The sequence below is a fragment of the Apteryx mantelli genome, chromosome 1 (genome assembly GCF_036417845.1).
Source record: "Apteryx mantelli isolate bAptMan1 chromosome 1, bAptMan1.hap1, whole genome shotgun sequence".
In the NCBI taxonomy this organism is placed as follows: domain Eukaryota; kingdom Metazoa; phylum Chordata; class Aves; order Apterygiformes; family Apterygidae; genus Apteryx; species Apteryx mantelli.
This window is the reverse complement of record NC_089978.1, coordinates 184,817,106-184,834,304: the sequence shown is the minus strand read 5'-3', so window position 1 is coordinate 184,834,304 and position 17,199 is coordinate 184,817,106. Positions and strand designations below refer to the sequence as shown.

The window sequence follows — 17,199 nt, the reverse complement described above, 5'->3', positions numbered from 1 at the left end:
CTAGAGAACGGCATCCTGCATCCATGTCAGCGTGACACAGGAAGGTGTCAAATCGGCACGTATCTCCCTCCTAAGGCTCTGCCTGCAGCAGCTCCTTTTCTAAACATGTCTTCTGCTTTTTGTCTGCGTGCATGTTGCAGATTGCAAATACACCTGTCATGCTCACTGCCGGGACCTGGTGCACCTGGGCTGCCGGCGGAATGGGAAGTTAATGGACTGCTGCCTCGCTGCCTGTGACACCCTAGATCGATCCAACAACAACAGCCAGGTAATAGATCTTGCATTGGCTTAATTGCTGCTTTCTGTTGTCAGCTGTATAACTAAGTGTGGTCTGCTTGCTTCACCCCACTGCTTGGGAATGATGTCTCACTTACAGCATGGCCAGCAAAGCTAAACTTCCCACCTACCACTGTGATTTCACAGTATGGCTGGGTCAAGCTACAGCCAGCTGCTGCCAGCTGGGGCACTCTGGCCCCCATCAGCTTTCAGCTAAACTAGCTGAAAAGCAATCCCACAAAAAAGTGAATATTTTTCCTGTTGGTTTGGCCTCCTGACTTGGGTCACCATGGGGTGAGAGCAGGCATGCATGGCCTAGGTGAGACGTGTGGCTGGAGCTCCCCATTCAGTAGATTCAGCCGTCACATAAAGCCACTCACAGGGTGAACAGATGACCCAGTTGTCCTGTGCTGCTGAATGTGGTACCACTGGGAGGCAAATTAAGGTCTTGGCTATTTGTCGCTATTAAAGATCATACCCGTATTGTCTGAGTTTGGTGTTAATTCCCCAGTTCTCATCAAATTCCCTGCAGGATAATTTCAGTTTTCCTTGCCTGGATTCCCCAGCAGCTCCAAGCGGTCGTAATGTGCCTTTTCCTTTCCTTCCTTAAACCCCGACTAGTGTCACTGCTTGCTTTTTGCCCCCAGGGCCCTTCCTCTGCCCTACTTTGTTCAGAGAACAGGTCAAAGCAGCACGTTTCCGGGGGCAGAAGTGCAGCTCCTCTGAAAAGGCGAGCTGCTCCTACAGCAATATTGAGCCCCGTATATCTTTAGTACTCTGGTAAAAGAATTAGCTCACAGCTTTTGCTTTTTCAAATACCTTTACCTTTTGTCATCCATTAAAGTCCAGCCAGATTTTAAACCTATGAAAATTTACACCTGAGCAATAGAAACTTCTGAGAGGGCACAAAAAATTCCTCCGTGTCCTCCGTGTCCTTGCTGAGGGTGCTCCAGGCAGTGCAGAATTTGCTCTGCAATTGCAGCGTGTATTTGCTAGGGGAGGTGCTTGCTCCAGCCACCCAAAGTGTGACTGAGGACAGGTTGTCTCTCGTGTGCTCCTTGTGACTTGCTGTTGGGGGAGAGTGACTTGGAATTACCCAGATGCTGAAAAGAGGAGTGGTGGGGCAGGGTGGGAGGGCACAACAATGCAAGTTTTGGTAATAGGGATGACTATGAGCAAGCAAGTATCACAGGAGCAGAGAGGAGGCCATTAAAAGCCATTTATAGTCAAAAAGGCATGCCTGACCGTGCAAGAGATCTAAGGAAGAACTAGTATTCTCTTGGGAGAGAGCAGCTCTGAATACTGAGCAAACTTGTTGTTTGACCCTCAGGGAAGCAGGACTGCATGTGCATTGTTTGTGTGCAATAAGACTGCATCAAAGAAATACCATTCTTTTCTATTGATTGCTTGCTATTGGAAGAAGTCACAATTTGGCCGGTTGCTGTGGAGGACAGTTGTTAGCAAAGCTCCATTTTCCTCACTAGCTTCCTGGGTTGATGTACACCTGACAATTGATACAAGTAGGTGACGCTTCAAATGCTATTTTCAGCTTTCATCATCCATTGATTTTGAAGCAACAATCATTTACATGCACAAAACCTGAAATGCTCACACAGCTACCACTGAATGCCACAATGTTTGGGTTCACTCCTTGTTATTCTGCTTACCTGCTCCTACCACTCTGTCTTTCTAGCACTTAGATTTCACTAGGTTAAAAAAAAGTTACAATTTTTTAAAATCATTTTAAGCTCTCTGAATGGAAAGATCTTTTACAAGAGCTATTACATGTTACAGTTATTGAAATGTAACTCTTAGCTCAGCTGCGTTTTCAAAATTGCTTTTTACTTCCGTGCTAAAATTTTCTGGAGCTAGTCTCAGCCTGAAGGTGATTTTTTATTTCTGTTTGAAGTTTTTGTCTCCCTCTCCTTCTCACATACACAACTGAGTAGGTGTTTAGTATAAGATAATCAAGGAGGTGGAGAATGGGAAAAAGGTTGAATATTTTTCCTTTACAAAATTATTCTTGCATTGTTATTCTGAACAGCTCTAGTGGATGGGTTTGAGTCTGTAGGTTTTTAGTTAATCTCATAAGCGTGCTTTTGAAGCAAATCTCCCAAATGTCCTCACTTACCTTGCTTTGAGCAAGCAGCCTTGGAGCACACAAAGTTGATTCCTTTCAGGTGAAATTAAATTGTTCCCTAAATTGTGCATCTAGCATGCGCCAGCCACTGCAGGGCATCCAGCCCACAGGACCAGAACAGAGGTTGTCTGAAGTAAGGCTTTTGAAATGTGTATGTTGAGGACTTTGGGTCCTCAGCACCAGCTCTTTTGCTGTACACACCTGCTCCTATTGCACCCCGTTATTTGCTAATGTAGACGGAAGATATTTGGCACAGAGCAGTCCCCAGTGAAGAGCAAACTGATAAGTGTTCCAGTGAAGCCAACTTTTGCTTTGCCTGCATCCTGACTTTGAAAATCACATGGCATGCAAAAGCAGTTAATATTGCACAAGCCTCTCTGCTATGGTAGTAAAATGCATAGCTGCAAAGACTTGCCATGCATGTGTTTGTGGATATCCTGTCCATACAGTGAGTGTGGATTGAAAATGTGAAGGGATTGCAGAGAACTGCTGGAACTTAATAATATTTATGGAGAGGAATAGCTTGCTCACAGACTTTAGTCCTAGGCTCTGTGTGCTTCTTTTTTCTATTGGGATAACCATTTTGTTTTCAGGTGTAATGTTTTTTAAAACCAAATAATTATATGTGGGCAAAGCACTATCTGGAGGTAGTTATACTGGAGTTCTCATACCGCCTGGCATGGCTTAGTTCTTTCCCTGTGAAGGGACATAGCAACTTTGTACTTACATAACTTCATCCACACAGGGATATGATTGCTTTAAGTATAATGATAGACAAATGTTAACTCTGTAACACCTAAGACCACTTTACACTGGTCTGGCAATGATCCAAGTGATATAAACTGCACTTTGTACTGCTATAATGACCTTGGGGTGCCTTGATTGCAGCAGAGCTTGTTTCAGAATCTGGAATATAAACACGTTGTTTGACTTGGTTACAAGCTATTGGGACCTGAAAGCTCTAAAGTTTGAGCTCTTTTTCTGTATATACATACATATTTTTCATTATAAAAAGGTCTAAGAAAATTCCATGATGGGCCTATGTTGAGAGAACAGCAAGACTGTGGAGTTAAATACTGTAAATGAAGCTGCCACAATTTCACATGTACTGCAAGTACTTGATGACAGAAGTATATGGCTCAGGTGAAAAGGCGTCCTGCTAATTCTGTGGCCTTAAATGTTTCCCTCCTGAAGAGGCTTCATATAGAGATTAAACAGAGGAAGTGATGGATATAAGTTCTTCATGATCTTGCAACAGAGCTCTCAGAAAGCTGGGGAAAAAGCTGCCAGTTTCCTCTGGGAACGGGCAGACAGGAATGAATAGATCCCAGTAGGGTCCGTTTCCAGCAATCCTGCCCTCTGCTACCAGACTGTCTTATCTCAGGAGAAACACCTGACTGACGCTGCCGAGGGCTTCTGAAAGTCTAGAAAGTATCAAAGTGATCATGTGGGTTTTTATTTCCCCCCTGTTTTTTTCCACAGAGAGATCAAATTTATCAATTTGTTCTGTGTGACCTGTGAATACAGTTCTTCTGTCCTTCAAGAAGGCATGGCTTCCCAAGCAGGTCCCGCTGTGCTCAAGCTTTCCAAAGACAGAGGGTGGTTGCAGATCATGTTTGTACAAGCCCCTAGGCCCTTGGTAACATAAAGAAGGGGACAGAGGTTGTCCCAGCTGGCTTGGATAATAACAACCATATTTTTCCCACAATTGCTTCAAAGTTCATGGACCTTCTGTGAAGAAGCCTGACAGTATCTCACAATGCAAGAATAGAAACACTGGGATCTGGATGAGCACTGGGTTTATAATGTAAATGTAATTACTGAAACTGAAAGTAATTTCAGTTCTTCCCACCTAGAGGTGAGGTAGTGTGACATAAAAATTCAAAAGTATCCCATCTGGAAAAAAACTTGGCAATACAGAACAAAATATCACCAGGGAGATGTTTACATCTCTTGAATATTAACAAAAGCTACTGTTGAGCTGTTGATTGCTCTCCCATATTAGCTCTTGATTGCAACTTGTATTCTGTACAGTGTGCATGGTTTTTATGGTCTGCGTATTTCAGATCTCTATTAAACCTGATTATGCTTGGTGGTAGTTGAAGGGAAAAGAGGAAAACTGAATGACATTCATTTTGGCAGGCTGAACATAGTTTCATTTTTGTCAGTGACTGGGAGTGATTTTAAATCTGGAGCTTATTTCAGTTCCAGTTGAGTGTGTTGCTCAAACTACTTTTAGAAAAATCCACTTTGCATAGATAAAAGCCTTGATAAATTATATAGGCTAGAAGCTAGTTGCAAGCTTTCAAAAATACTTTAATAGGTATTCACAATAATTCTTCTGTAAGCACCATCTGCAGCCATCCTTCACAAGAGTATTACAAATGTGGCTCCGCAAAGTACTGGCTTAAAATCTTTTAATTATAGATGCATTGCAACTTCTACAAAAGATCTAATTTACTATATCAGATATTTGAAGTTATTAACTTCATAGCTGCATGCCATATTCTCTGGAGTAGGTATCATGAAATAGTCTGTCAGATTTGCTAGGGTAGACTGGATAAACACTTGGGTCAATGATTACTGAGAAAGTAGCTAAATGTTGCAAGTAGGTCTCATCCAAAAGAATCATTTAAACAAGGAGAGTTTTTTTCATTGAAAACTGGATCTTTGACCATATTTTTTTTTTCATAAAAATGCTCTGTTTTCTCCAGGAAATAGCACTTTTTTGCAGACATTTTTGGTTTTCTATCTTTTGATGAAATTTTTAGTATTTTACACAGACAATTTTAAAACAAATTGTATTTTTCTTTTTCTTTCATCTACATTTTCCACCAGGGGGCAGGGAATAATCTCTAACCAGCTTTAGCTTCAAAGGAGAACTTCAGTCTGGCTTTGATCATGTTCATATATCCTCTCTGTAGCCGCAGTTACTTTAAGCCCTGAGCTCTACCATAAAGTTATATGTTCATTCTGCTGCCAGAACAGTCCTTACAGGCCACAGCTGCCTTCCTACTGATCTCCTCAGGAACCTCACTTAGAAAAGTCATAGAAAACAAGTTACCACATGTCTGAGTTATTCTGACAGTCTCTTTCCAGCTGATGGGTCAGGGGTTTCCCATCTCTTGTCAGAAAGCGTCAGCAAGAACCTTTTGCTAGAATTACCACAAATTCAGGTTTCTTGGAAATGTCTTGTTTTCCCATGTGGCATTTTTATTTAGTCAGAATTTGAGAGGATTTTTTTATGGTTGCCTGAGATTTCCAGGTGCCTGGCAGCTCAGTCAGAAGCTGTGCTTTACCTAGATTTCCAGGCATCCGGAAGTCTTGGCTATCCTATGCAGACTCTTTATAGACTCACTGCAGAGTGCATGTGTAGTAAGTCTGATGCATCAAGGAGGCTTAAGGAGGTTTCGCTTGGTCAAATATCTGTGTACTCCTTCCCAAGAAACTCACCTCATGCACAGGGTTTTTACGTAGCCATTCTGGTGCACTCTTAATATGAAGCTTCGATTTGCTTGAAGCCCAATAAGACTGGATCAGGGACATGGTGAGCGGACCTGCATCATCATGCTGCCAAATAACATAATACTGGAATTCATGCATTTAACAGAGCAAACTTCAACTTATTGGCACCTGATGGGAATTTTCAGACCAAAGATGTAATCAGAGTAAAGACTGATGTTCATGTTGTTACAGCATTATGGTTTTTAAAAATTATTTTAAAATTACACATTTTCATAAGGAAATTTATCTTTAAATCTTTTCATAAGAATTTATTTTCCCTTTAAAGTACTTGGATTGTAACATACAGGCCTGACATTTCAAACAGGAAGGTAGCAAGTCCACTGCTTAAAGAATGCATTGTTGAAATCCAAAGAAGATCAGTTAGGAAGATCTATTATTGGTTGTTTAGCAACCAGATCAACTCCAGTCAAACAGCCCTGTCTTTCTAGTTATATAAAAGAAGCAGACGAGGTTTCAAATTACGGGAAAATACTGCTATTAGACTAACAGAACATTTAAAATACACTTTTGCTTTTTAAGTCGCATGTTTTCATATTCAAGTCATTCGTACAGTCTCCTGAGAACACAATAAGCAGTGCTTCCCTGATAATGTGTCCAGCTTCAAGCTGAAATATTGTCAGTTGTCATTATAGTCAAAGATCAATGTTATTCTTCCTCCATTTATTTCTAATACAGACTATACTTAGCACAACCATTTTCCCACAATCCCTTCCAGTTTGTGCTGTCAGTGTTGTGCTGTGTATTTCATGTAAAATGCTGACTGTATTTTTTTTATTGTGACACTTTTCTTACTAATTCAAAGTTATTAATATCTTCACAGTATCTCAGCAGGCCCAGCAGAGGACAGATGATCTTAGAAATTTAATAGACATTAGAAATTAAATACCAGCAGTATAGGATTGCATGTCCTGTGAGTTCCAGGTGGTTCTCTGATATTCAGAAACCATTGCCTGGGCTTGCTGGAGAAAAAGTTCAAGGGGAACTGATCCTCTAAAGTGTTCAGTTTTATACTTTGTGCACGTTATATAACACGGTAGTAGCTGCATGCCAGTGTGAGGGGTGGCCAGGCTCTGCCTGAGCAGGGGGGGCTGGCAGCAAGACGGGATCCTGAGGGTTGAGTTTACGATAGTTCGAAGCAAAGAAATCAGAGCACAGTTTCTTTATTCTCTTTAGGGTGGATTTTCAAAGTGCAGATCAGGACAGCAGTCACTAGGACAATTGTTTTTGACGGGGTGTGTGTAGGCAAATGGATTTTGGCTGCCTGCATAAAAATGTGCATTAAAATCCTTGAAGAGAGGTAATTTGCCATTGTATGTTATATGTTACATGATTGTACATGTAAATTGCCCAGTTGCTTGGTGATAAACCACTGACTATGATAGTGTCTTGAGTGCCTTAGTGAACTGAAGACAAATATTATGACTCTCAAAGCATGCAAATAAATTAGTGCTGGTTGGGCACCTGGGAAGTGTGGCGTCAGAACCATTCCCTGCAAGTCTCTGTTGCTGTACATTCCCAGCGCTGCCTTTTCCCAAAAGTCAATATGAAGCAGATGACAGACAAAACTAAATTCCCCTTCCACTAGAGAGGAGATGGATAGGCTGGTAAATAGGGTGACAGTGGCTTTCATTCCTTCTTTCACAGACTGCCTGAGGTTTTGCTTTACATCCATAAAACACCTCGACCAAAATGGAGTTACCAGCATCCCAGCAGCCACGGCAGGGCTGTCTTCACCTACTAAACCTCACGGGTGACTGGTTTCCAAATGCAATGAGGGTTCAAAAAACTGTTTACTGTCACACCCTGTATAGTGCTTTCATTCACAAGACTGATTTTGTTTTGCATTTGGATGTTTGGGCAGGAGGCTAGCCTGGAATGATGATTGCAGACTACTGAGTTCACCCCCTGTAGGCCTGCACTAAGCAAATAAGTAGGTGCCAGGGAGAGTTGATTAAAAAACAAACAAACCAGGATTGTTGTGAAACTTGCCTCCCATTTTCTCATCCAGATTGGCTAAAAGACTCTTGGAGTGCCATACTTTTTCTTTTTCTTTTTTAGGGTATCGGGCTTCTTTTGTTGACTTATGGTGTTAGCAGCTGTTGGAAATTTGCAGGGACAGGCTTGCTGCTGCCTTTCGACTCAGTGCAGGAAAGGCATGATGCAAAATCTTCTCTGGTGGGGAAGGAAGGTGGGGAGCGGTTTTTGATTATTTTTAATGATAACATTGCTAGGTGAAGATATGAAAATGTTTGTTCCCGTTCTTTGATCCAAGTAGTTTGCCAACCATCAGTCCCACAGACAACTGTTAGAAAAACAGGTAGAGAATAGAGCGCTGTGTTGTTCCGATGCAGTCCTGTTTATCATAGAGGAGTGTAAAGCCTTGTTTCCCAAAAGGAATCAAACAGCAGGAGCATTTTTGCTTACTGACTCATGGCTTCCTCCAACTAGGACACTGCCTAGAAGCTGCCCTCTGGGCTTTTCCTTGGTGCCCTGCTCTCAGTCTTTGTCCTGATGGTCTCCCAGGAGTCCTTCTCCTCATGTGCATTTCTTGCCAAACTGGACAGAGGAGCCCTCCTGTTTCTATAAACTCCGTTTCTCACTGGCTTTGCATGTACACTGGGTGGCCGTCCCTGTTCTTCCAATGATCTTGATCTACAATGAAGCTCCATTCTTGTATATACTGTCTCATGTCAGTCTGCTCCACAGGAAATGTGAATAAGAACATATATATTTCTTGTTTACACTACAAATAAAGTGTATGAGCGTGTACAAATTCAGCTATGTAGTTAGTGTTAATGCTTCAACATATTTATTAGCAGGAAGGAAACTGTCACCAGTTACTGTGTCACTTAAAAGCAGTGGCAATGAGGTCATACTATTAAAACTTCTGGGGAGTGGTCCTTTTTCTCACCCAAAGCATAAAAAGGTAGCTGACTTTACCTGGACCAAAAAGTACTGGGTCCTCACAGCAATTGTGAGAGAGCTCAGGCCATAGTCACTTTGTCCTGTTGCATTCTCTGCTTTTGTTTAGCCTATTGTAAGCCTCCATTCCCACAGCATAGGTCCTACTGGGAATCCTTCACCTCTGCCTCCTGGGACTTTCTGGTCTCTTACTGCCATGAGAAGGAAGCTGCCCAGATCCAAAAGGCTGTTGTGCTGTTTCTTCCAAACACAGAGACAGAGCTACACAATGTAGATTCCTACAAGCTTTATAGGTTTGATTTGTTCTAAAAGTAATACACTGGTGATCAGCTACTCATTTTTTATTTCATCCAATGTTTATTTCACAAATGATATAATAACCCTTTCAAAAATGAGATAAAGTCCCTTCATCACCTTATTGAAGATAGACACCTTACATTATGGTTGTGGTCTTCTGTAACAGATTTTTGATCCAGAGGTTGGTTTTGCATCTTGATAGCCTTTCACCTCTGACCTTTAAATTTCTTGTGACTCCTATTTCTTTTGTATCTACATCTATTTTGTCTTGCTGAAAGAAGAAACTCACCTATCACCAGGATGAAAAAAGGAAGAAATTATGTATGAGAAGGTATGACATACTCACTTAAGTAAAATAGTAGCTGGTTGAAACATCTCTTTCATTAAGCATATCTTCTGTATATTGTCTCTGCAAATGTTTCATCTGTAATCTCCAGACATTCTGCAACTGGACTGATGAAGAGAAACCTAGATGAATATTTTCCTCTGTGTATGTATGGGCTGTGGGATGCAGCTATTTCCATTACACTTCCCATCTTGATACAGATCTGGACCACCTGCAAAGTCAGGAGTTGGTAGGGAGAAGCAGCAATCCAAAGTCATGAACTGAGGATGGAGAGGTGTGTTGTTTTTCCTGTAAAACCTATACAGCAGCTTGTATTTTCCATTAACTTCTCTTTTCTGTGACTCTGTTTTTAATTAAGAAGCCTCCTCTAAGGGTGAGTTTTGGAACAGCTCCTGGCCTACAAGGCCCTGGAGCCCTGCTGCTTGCAAGGCAGACAGTGCCCTGAGAAAATAAACCCAGTAGGTCTCTGTGTGCCTGCCTCTTTTGATAATCCAAGGGGTCTCCTTAGAGAAAATGAAAAAGTCTTCATCTTCCCTTTACCTTGGAGAGGAAAACATTCATTGTGGGACCCCAAGAGGTCTTCTAACACATATATTATATCTAGTCCCACGAACCAGTGGAGGGCTGCAGATGCCCATTTAAGATATTTTGCCTATTGATAGGCTGCAGTCAATTCGGAAAGCCCAAATCATTTGCGTATCCCGTGCTTCTCAGTCTCTTTCTCTGCCAGTGCTTGCAAGTATGTAGGTAGCCATGGTCAATCCACTTCTAAGGCTTTGTCTTCTCTGACAGAGTGTTTGTTTACAACAAGATAAATATGGTCAGTGATTATCTTGCTTTAAAATCCTAAGTGGGAACAAAGCATGGGGGCAGCAGGATGAGGTCAGCACTAGGTATCTTGTCTGGGGCTGACCCTCACCTAGTTGACTTCAGGGTGCAATTATGTCGTCTTGATTTCACTAAACTTTTGTATCACACTGACCTTATCAAACTATTCTGCCACATTGGGGAAGGAAGACTTGTGTATAGCAAGGCTGCCCACTACTTTTACATTTCTAATGATGTATTTGGAGAAAGGTTGCTCTCAGTACATGCTCCACTCTGAGATTTTGATCTGCACTGTCCTGTCCCCCCAACCTTCTCCTTTTGCCATCCTGAATAATATTTTCCTTTATTGTAACCTTGGAAAGAGGTTTCTTTATCTGCATATGTGACTAATCAGAAAGGTCTTATGATTATTATAAAGCAATTTGTTAGAGGTAGGAATTAGAGCATGAAACTGGGAGTGAGGAAGCCAGACTTGCAGTCCTTGCTCTACTAATAACTGATTAGATATGGCCTTCAGCAAGTCAATTTGGCCACAGTTTTCAGATGTGCTGATTTAATTTTTAGTGTCTGCCCTCCTGCTTTCCTTTCTTCCCTTTTCGAGGGAGAGTAAGGTGCTTGTGTAATGCAAATCTGATATTTCATTCTACCTCAAAAATGTCTCAGTTTGAGGAGTCAGAAATAACTGAAGTTTCTGGAAATTGTAGCATTGTGAATAATGCTGTTTGCCTATCTGCTGCTCATAATTGCACTGAGGATGCAAAGTATTACAGGCAGATAAATGTACTATGTGGCACAGTTGTGTATCAATAGCAAGTAGAGTTACATTCTGAAAACTTTATAGTTTTTTAAATTTGTTTATGCCTTACCCATACCTCTGTTGTACTGAAATCAAGTACTGCAGAGTGATTTATCACAGAATGTTCCTGAATTTGTTAAAGAATCAGTAATGTGGGGGAAGGAAAGCAAGGATAAGTTCTTGAAATTGTGGATTACAGATAGGATGAATTCAGAGGTACCTTAGCATGAGAGAGGGAAAGGAGTAAAATCTTTGACAGCTGCATTTGTGAACTATGATTTTACTGAGTTCTTTATATTTTTTCCCACAATTAACAGATACAGCTAAGGACATAAGTAATGTATCTCATCCCCTGTGAGCATTCCCCCACCTCATCCCCCAGCCCATTCACATCACTTCCCCACTGACTCTGGTCTCTTCAGCCTAGTCCTGTGCTGCCTTCTTGTACTCTGGCAGAAAGACTAGCCCCAGGCAGTGGGGCAGCAGAGAATAGAGACCTTCTCCTAAAGAAAGAGGAAGAGGGGAACAGAAAAGGAACAAAGGGGGCAGACAAAACCAGTATGTATTTTTTTTTCTTCTCTCCCTCTGTCTCCCATCACACAGTCTGGACCGCCCTGGGGCAACCCCACTCTTCAAGATGAAGACCACTGCATTAGCTTTTACAGTGAGAAAGGATCAGGGTCAAACAGAGCCAGTGAGATCTGTTGTTTTGCAACAACAGATCCAGTTTCCCCATCAGTTTGTAAACATCTATTAACTGTCTTTTTTTAAATCCTCAGCTGATATTTTTGATCCTTCTTTGGACTGAGATTGCCTGCTGGAGAGTCAGCACAGTTTGTCTCTGGGCGTTCCTGAAGCTGGGGACAGGAACTACCCCTGACTGGCACCAGAAAGAGAGGTTAGCAGGCATGGGGCCTCTGAGGCAAGGGAAATGTGCATGCCTGGATCCCACCCATCCCCAGGCTACTATGATTTTAAGATTAGTTGGCAGCTGCCCATAATACTAAGGACTGTCGCAGCATTTCATAGACCAGTCCTCTATATTGTGTTAAAGCAAAGTGCATAAGAGCAGTATTTCCTGGTCATTCCACACTCTTCCTCACACTTTTGTTTCTTTTAAGTCACCTGTGGTTTTTGGCTGCAATTAAGAAGGAAAAAATCTCTGGCAATTCTGCTGTAGTCAGATTTGGCAGTTTCACTTCAGTTACTTCCAGTAATTATCTCCATGTCACAGATATGCCCTCAGTGCCAGTTTTAGGAAAATCGTACACCTTTCTGGTGTTTTAATTAGGAAATGGATTCTTTAGGAAATTGCTTTTCTCCAAGAACACCCCTTTCTTTACAAACACTCTTTTGCTGCGGCCTTTTGGAAAAGGCTGCATTCAAAACTTAAAATATGCTGATCTGAAAATAATTTCAATAGCTGACCTGCAGAATCTGCTGGCAAGGATATCGGAGAGAGTTTGCTGTGCTCCCATCCATCTGCTTCATTTTGGCAGCTGCGCGCAGTCTGGCCCAGATGCCTGCAATCCCTTGTCCAAGTTGGGAGCTAGAAGAACTTTACACGCTGCCTTGTAAATGCACCTTAGCTTATTATCTATGTGAAGAATGAGAACTAGAGCACACGCTGCCATTTGCTTCCCAACGCTATTTGAAATGAACCCAGTAAAGCTAGTTTATAGATCTACAGTGGTGGGTATGCCTACCACGCTCCCACTGAAGAGGGGAAGGTATCACTAGGTTTCCTTGTAAGGGTATCTGCCCCACTACTGAGTGGTTGTGACCACTGTCAGCCACCATGAGGAACAGCAGAGAGGCCTCTGAAAGCAGCCAAGTACTGAGAGGCAGATCCTCCCCAAAGAACAGATCCTGGCACAGATGTTAAGGCCATGTGGGGAGGTGCCGCCCGCTGAGCACGGTGTGGGGGGTTGTGGCACGGTGTGGGGGGTTGTGGCACGAGGTTGCTTCCAGGAGGCGGATGTAGAATTCTGACATAGGACTTGCGGTGCTGGTGTGCCACTGTGTCTCACATCCTCACAGCCCAGCCACAAACCTCATCTAAAAAGTTTTCAGAGTTTTCCTAAGTTAATTTAAAAGCAGGTCTTCAAAACTGAGAGTTTTTAAAAAGACTTTCAGATCTGAATGAAAAGGAGGTGGATGCCTTTATGCATACAGCAAAGAGTGGGAGCTCTTTAGCATAGCTGTGCTGTGCTGTTGCATTCAGTAATGCTTCTGACATATTTTGAGGTCTGCAAATTGACTGCATGTTCACTGATTGCTTTCTATCCTTGAGGTACAGCAGACCTTCCAATTACCCTGTGACTCCACTAATTTGGTCACATGTCAGGAGAGGAGAGGAGCACCCAGAGTATAGAATTACCTGCACATATGGCCATATGCACACATCTGTAGATCCGTTGAGTCATGCAGACACCACCTCCCTTTGGCCATTGCTGTGGCTTCTCTCCAGGTCTGGCACTCCAGACGCCAAGTGCAGGAGGGGAGCCACAGTGCTGCCCTGGGGTTATGTGGGGGTCTCACACTGCAGCTGGGGAATGAGAGAGAGAAGATAAATGATGGAGACAGCATACCATCGGCAGTAATAATCACTGATCGGCAGAACTCAAAGATAATGTATGAGACACAAAGAACCTCCTTTTAAAACAAAAATCATGCACTGATTTTGCAGTTTTTTAACAGTTGGTATTGGTAGGATTGTCTTTGTAGTGGCAGCTACCAGCATAGGTCTTGGATTCGGCTGGTATAGGGCAGTAGAAAGTGCTCCTGAATTACTCAGGGTGGTGCTTTGTGTCCCAAATCACTTTGTGTTCCTCCCCCACCTGGAGGTCTCTAACTTCTGAGCAATGCCATCTTACCTTGGTATCACTCCAGCAGCTCACACCCCTGCTGCCCACCCCGTTTCCCCTGAGGGATGGCTCAGCTAATGAAGCAGCTGCTCTACTGTGGCAAATCTCAGCTTAGCTTTATTAAAAAAAAAAAATCAAAATTGGTTCCAGTTTATCCTAACATGCTAAGCGTTCAATTGAGGCAGTTCGGCAGCTGCTTCATGAACAGCTGAGCCATCTTTGCAGAGGGACCAGGAACCTCTGGGAGGGGGCAGATCAGATTGATAGCTAAGGGCAAGAATAAATACTTGAGTCCAACCTTAATCTCTAGTCGCGTCGGTTGTGTGGCAAATCTCAACACAGTAAAGAAAATAAGAGTTGCAGGAGATGTTTTCATGAGTCTGTAGAGAGCCTTTTTTATGTCAGTAACAGAAAAGAAAACATTGAAATAAAGCATTCAAATGTAGGAAAAAAGCTATATTTAGCTGCTCTAAAAATTGCCCAGTGCTGTTGTACAAGATATAAAGGAAATGGCTGTGGCAGCCTAGGTTCCTTCAGTTTCACCTGTTGCGGTGTTTCTTAAGCCTAGAAATATCCATAAAATAAGTAACCAAGCAGTTAAACCTTCCCCAGAAGAGGTAAACAAACTAAATTCGCTTGCTGAAGCAGCTATGGCTGAACTATGAGTTGACCTTGAGCGGTGTTGATTTGCTGTAATTCAAACCAGCTGCACTCCAAAACAATTAAAAGCCTTCAGATCTCCAAGGAGTTTCCTTCCTCTGATTATAACTTATGTGCTATGGTAAAACAGAGAGGTAAACAGGTAGTTAGCATGGACTTGTGTGTCTGTGTAATTTAATGGCGCAGCACATACAGAACTATTTTCATTTGAAGTGACAGTTGGCTTTCAAGTAGAAAATATAGCATATGCTTTGTACTGAATGCTGGAGTTATGGGTTGCAAAACAGCTTGAGTTAGATGCATCTGCTTTACCTCTGCTGGTTCCCTTCCCCCCAAATTCTCCTTTGGGCATAACATTTTCTATGATTTTTAAAGGCGTTTCTATAAAATACAAGCCATTCTAGAAAGGCAATGCTGAAATACAAACTGTTCTTTTGTAAAGGCTTCGTTCCCATGTATAACTTAAACCCATCGGATTTCTCAAACAGTGGTATGTAAATAATACTTCTCCATAGTGAGTCTATGACCATGTTTGAAGAAAAGGGATAGGATAACAATTACAAGTGATTTTATAAAAATCTCTTTGGGTTTCCTTAGTTTACAAGTAAGATTTTAATTCAGTTTCCAGAAGCTAACAGTTTACACCTCTTTGAAGTCTTAAAAAAAAATCAATCTTTGGTCATGACATCAGAGTTTGGACATTATTGTGGTGGGAAAATACCAGAGACATTGATTCTGTGTAGGGTCTCTATAGATTTTTGTTGCAACCTGCAGTTGGCAAAATTTCACATTTAAAAGTACTACAATATAAAACCTGTTTTTCATATGTTATTCTGCCATTTCTCTCCAGCCATATTATAACAGCATTAAACTTTTGGATCCTCCCTTTTCAAATCACAATGAAGAATAATTATCCAAGAAAAGTTTGGAATGATAGGATAATAGGTTTTTTTTCTGATTTTACAAAACAAGTGTAATATTATAAATAATATAAAAATAAGCAGTTACTGTAAAATTAATTTAATTAAATATTTTGCTTTTAAAGATTACATTGAAAACTGATCAGTAGATGTAGCACAGCTTCTAAGCCAGCCGTGACTATACGTCTGCACTGCTGAAGGCCTCCAGCGCAGGGAGCGATCCCTGGCCTCAGGCCAGGCAGTGCCAAGTGGCTCATGTCCACGTTTCTCCGAGGTGTCCCCTTGCAGAGCAGACTGTGTGCCCGCACCCCTGTGCCTGTGGACTTAAGACACGACACGACATGTGTGTTTTTTCGGTTCAGCCTGCCTGGGCAGCGGGAGGGGAGGCTGAGGGCACGATGCCCGTGGACACAGCACGAGGGGATGGTGAAAAGCGGAGGAAGGCAGCATGGTCCCTATTACAGAGACAAGTGATTTCTGGAACAGACTAGCCCTGGAAGCAGGACTGGGTCTCGTGTTGAAGGCAATGTGTTGATTGACTCTAAAAGAGGGACCAAAAATGAACTAACGACTAACATAGGTTGTCAGAGCACCAGGCCTGGGACCCAACTGGGAAGCTAAGTTATTGACAGCATAGACCTAAGTCTTATAAATCCTTTGTCATAGAGCATTACGTACGTACTGCATATAAAAGGCTAGCTATAACAAATAGGCACAAGGCTATGAGATGCCAGAATTACAATTTCCTTTGTAACCTGTGTCTGACCCACCTACGCGGGGAACGAGAGGAATAACGAGGGTCTCGGTCATGGCATGCACGCAAGTGTGTGGGAGACCGGCTTGGGTTTGAACAGGCAGTCATAAAGCAGGGCGTTTTCATTAATGAAAAAGATAAAAATAAGCAGCATCAGCTTGGCACTGCATCAGCCCAGGGTTGAGGCTCTGACCTCTCCACCCATAGCACAAGCAGCCGTGGGGGCAGCGAAGGCTGCGCAGAGCAAATCTGCGAGGAGCTCCTCCTGGGCCTCCCCATCTGCCTTCTTCCTTCACCCAGGCTGTGAAGGTGCTCCTGCTGCATGTAAGTGTTGTTTTTTCTCTGGTCATTCTTATTTTCCTGAAGTGTCACTAGGGCTGAGTGGTAAAATGTAGGCAGAGGGGCGCTGGCGCTGTACAAAAGCAGGAAGCCTCTCACCTCAGGACCTGATCGGTGCAGTCTGTGGCTCTGCTGGGCTTCTCATTAGTGTTAGACATAGACTTCCTCCTTTCCTCTTCCCTCTGTATCTGAAGCCAGGAAGCTGATTTTAAAACTGCTAAAGTATGGATTCAAGATGCTTTGTACATCACTCCACAATTTTGAAAGAAAAAAACCCCATATTTTTCTTTCTTGCTTTTCTCTTTTCTAATTCTCCAGTATCTTCACAACCCTAATACATTCTTTAGTTGTCCTTTCATGTATTCTACTTTTCCCATTATCTTCCTGTTTAATTTTTTAGTATTTTTTTTTCTAAATCTTTCCTCAGAATTGGGATCATACATCCCTGCTTTCCTAGATGTGTACTGTTTTTTCACCCAGAAATTTGTCTGGTCATTTGTTCTGAGATTTCCAGAAATTCTGGATAGAA

The 17,199-nt window shown here is 42.3% G+C and overlaps 1 protein-coding gene across 1 annotated transcript in view; it reads left to right on the top strand.

Annotated features, from left to right (window-relative positions):
- RASSF3 (Ras association domain family member 3) overlaps positions 1-17,199 on the top strand; it is a 113,781-nt gene that overhangs the window by 33,279 nt on the left and 63,303 nt on the right. Inside the window, exon 2 of the mRNA XM_067314067.1 lies at positions 141-268. Coding sequence (XP_067170168.1) covers positions 212-268 — 57 coding nt within the window. The 5' untranslated portion in view covers positions 141-211. The remainder of the gene's footprint in view (positions 1-140; positions 269-17,199) is intronic.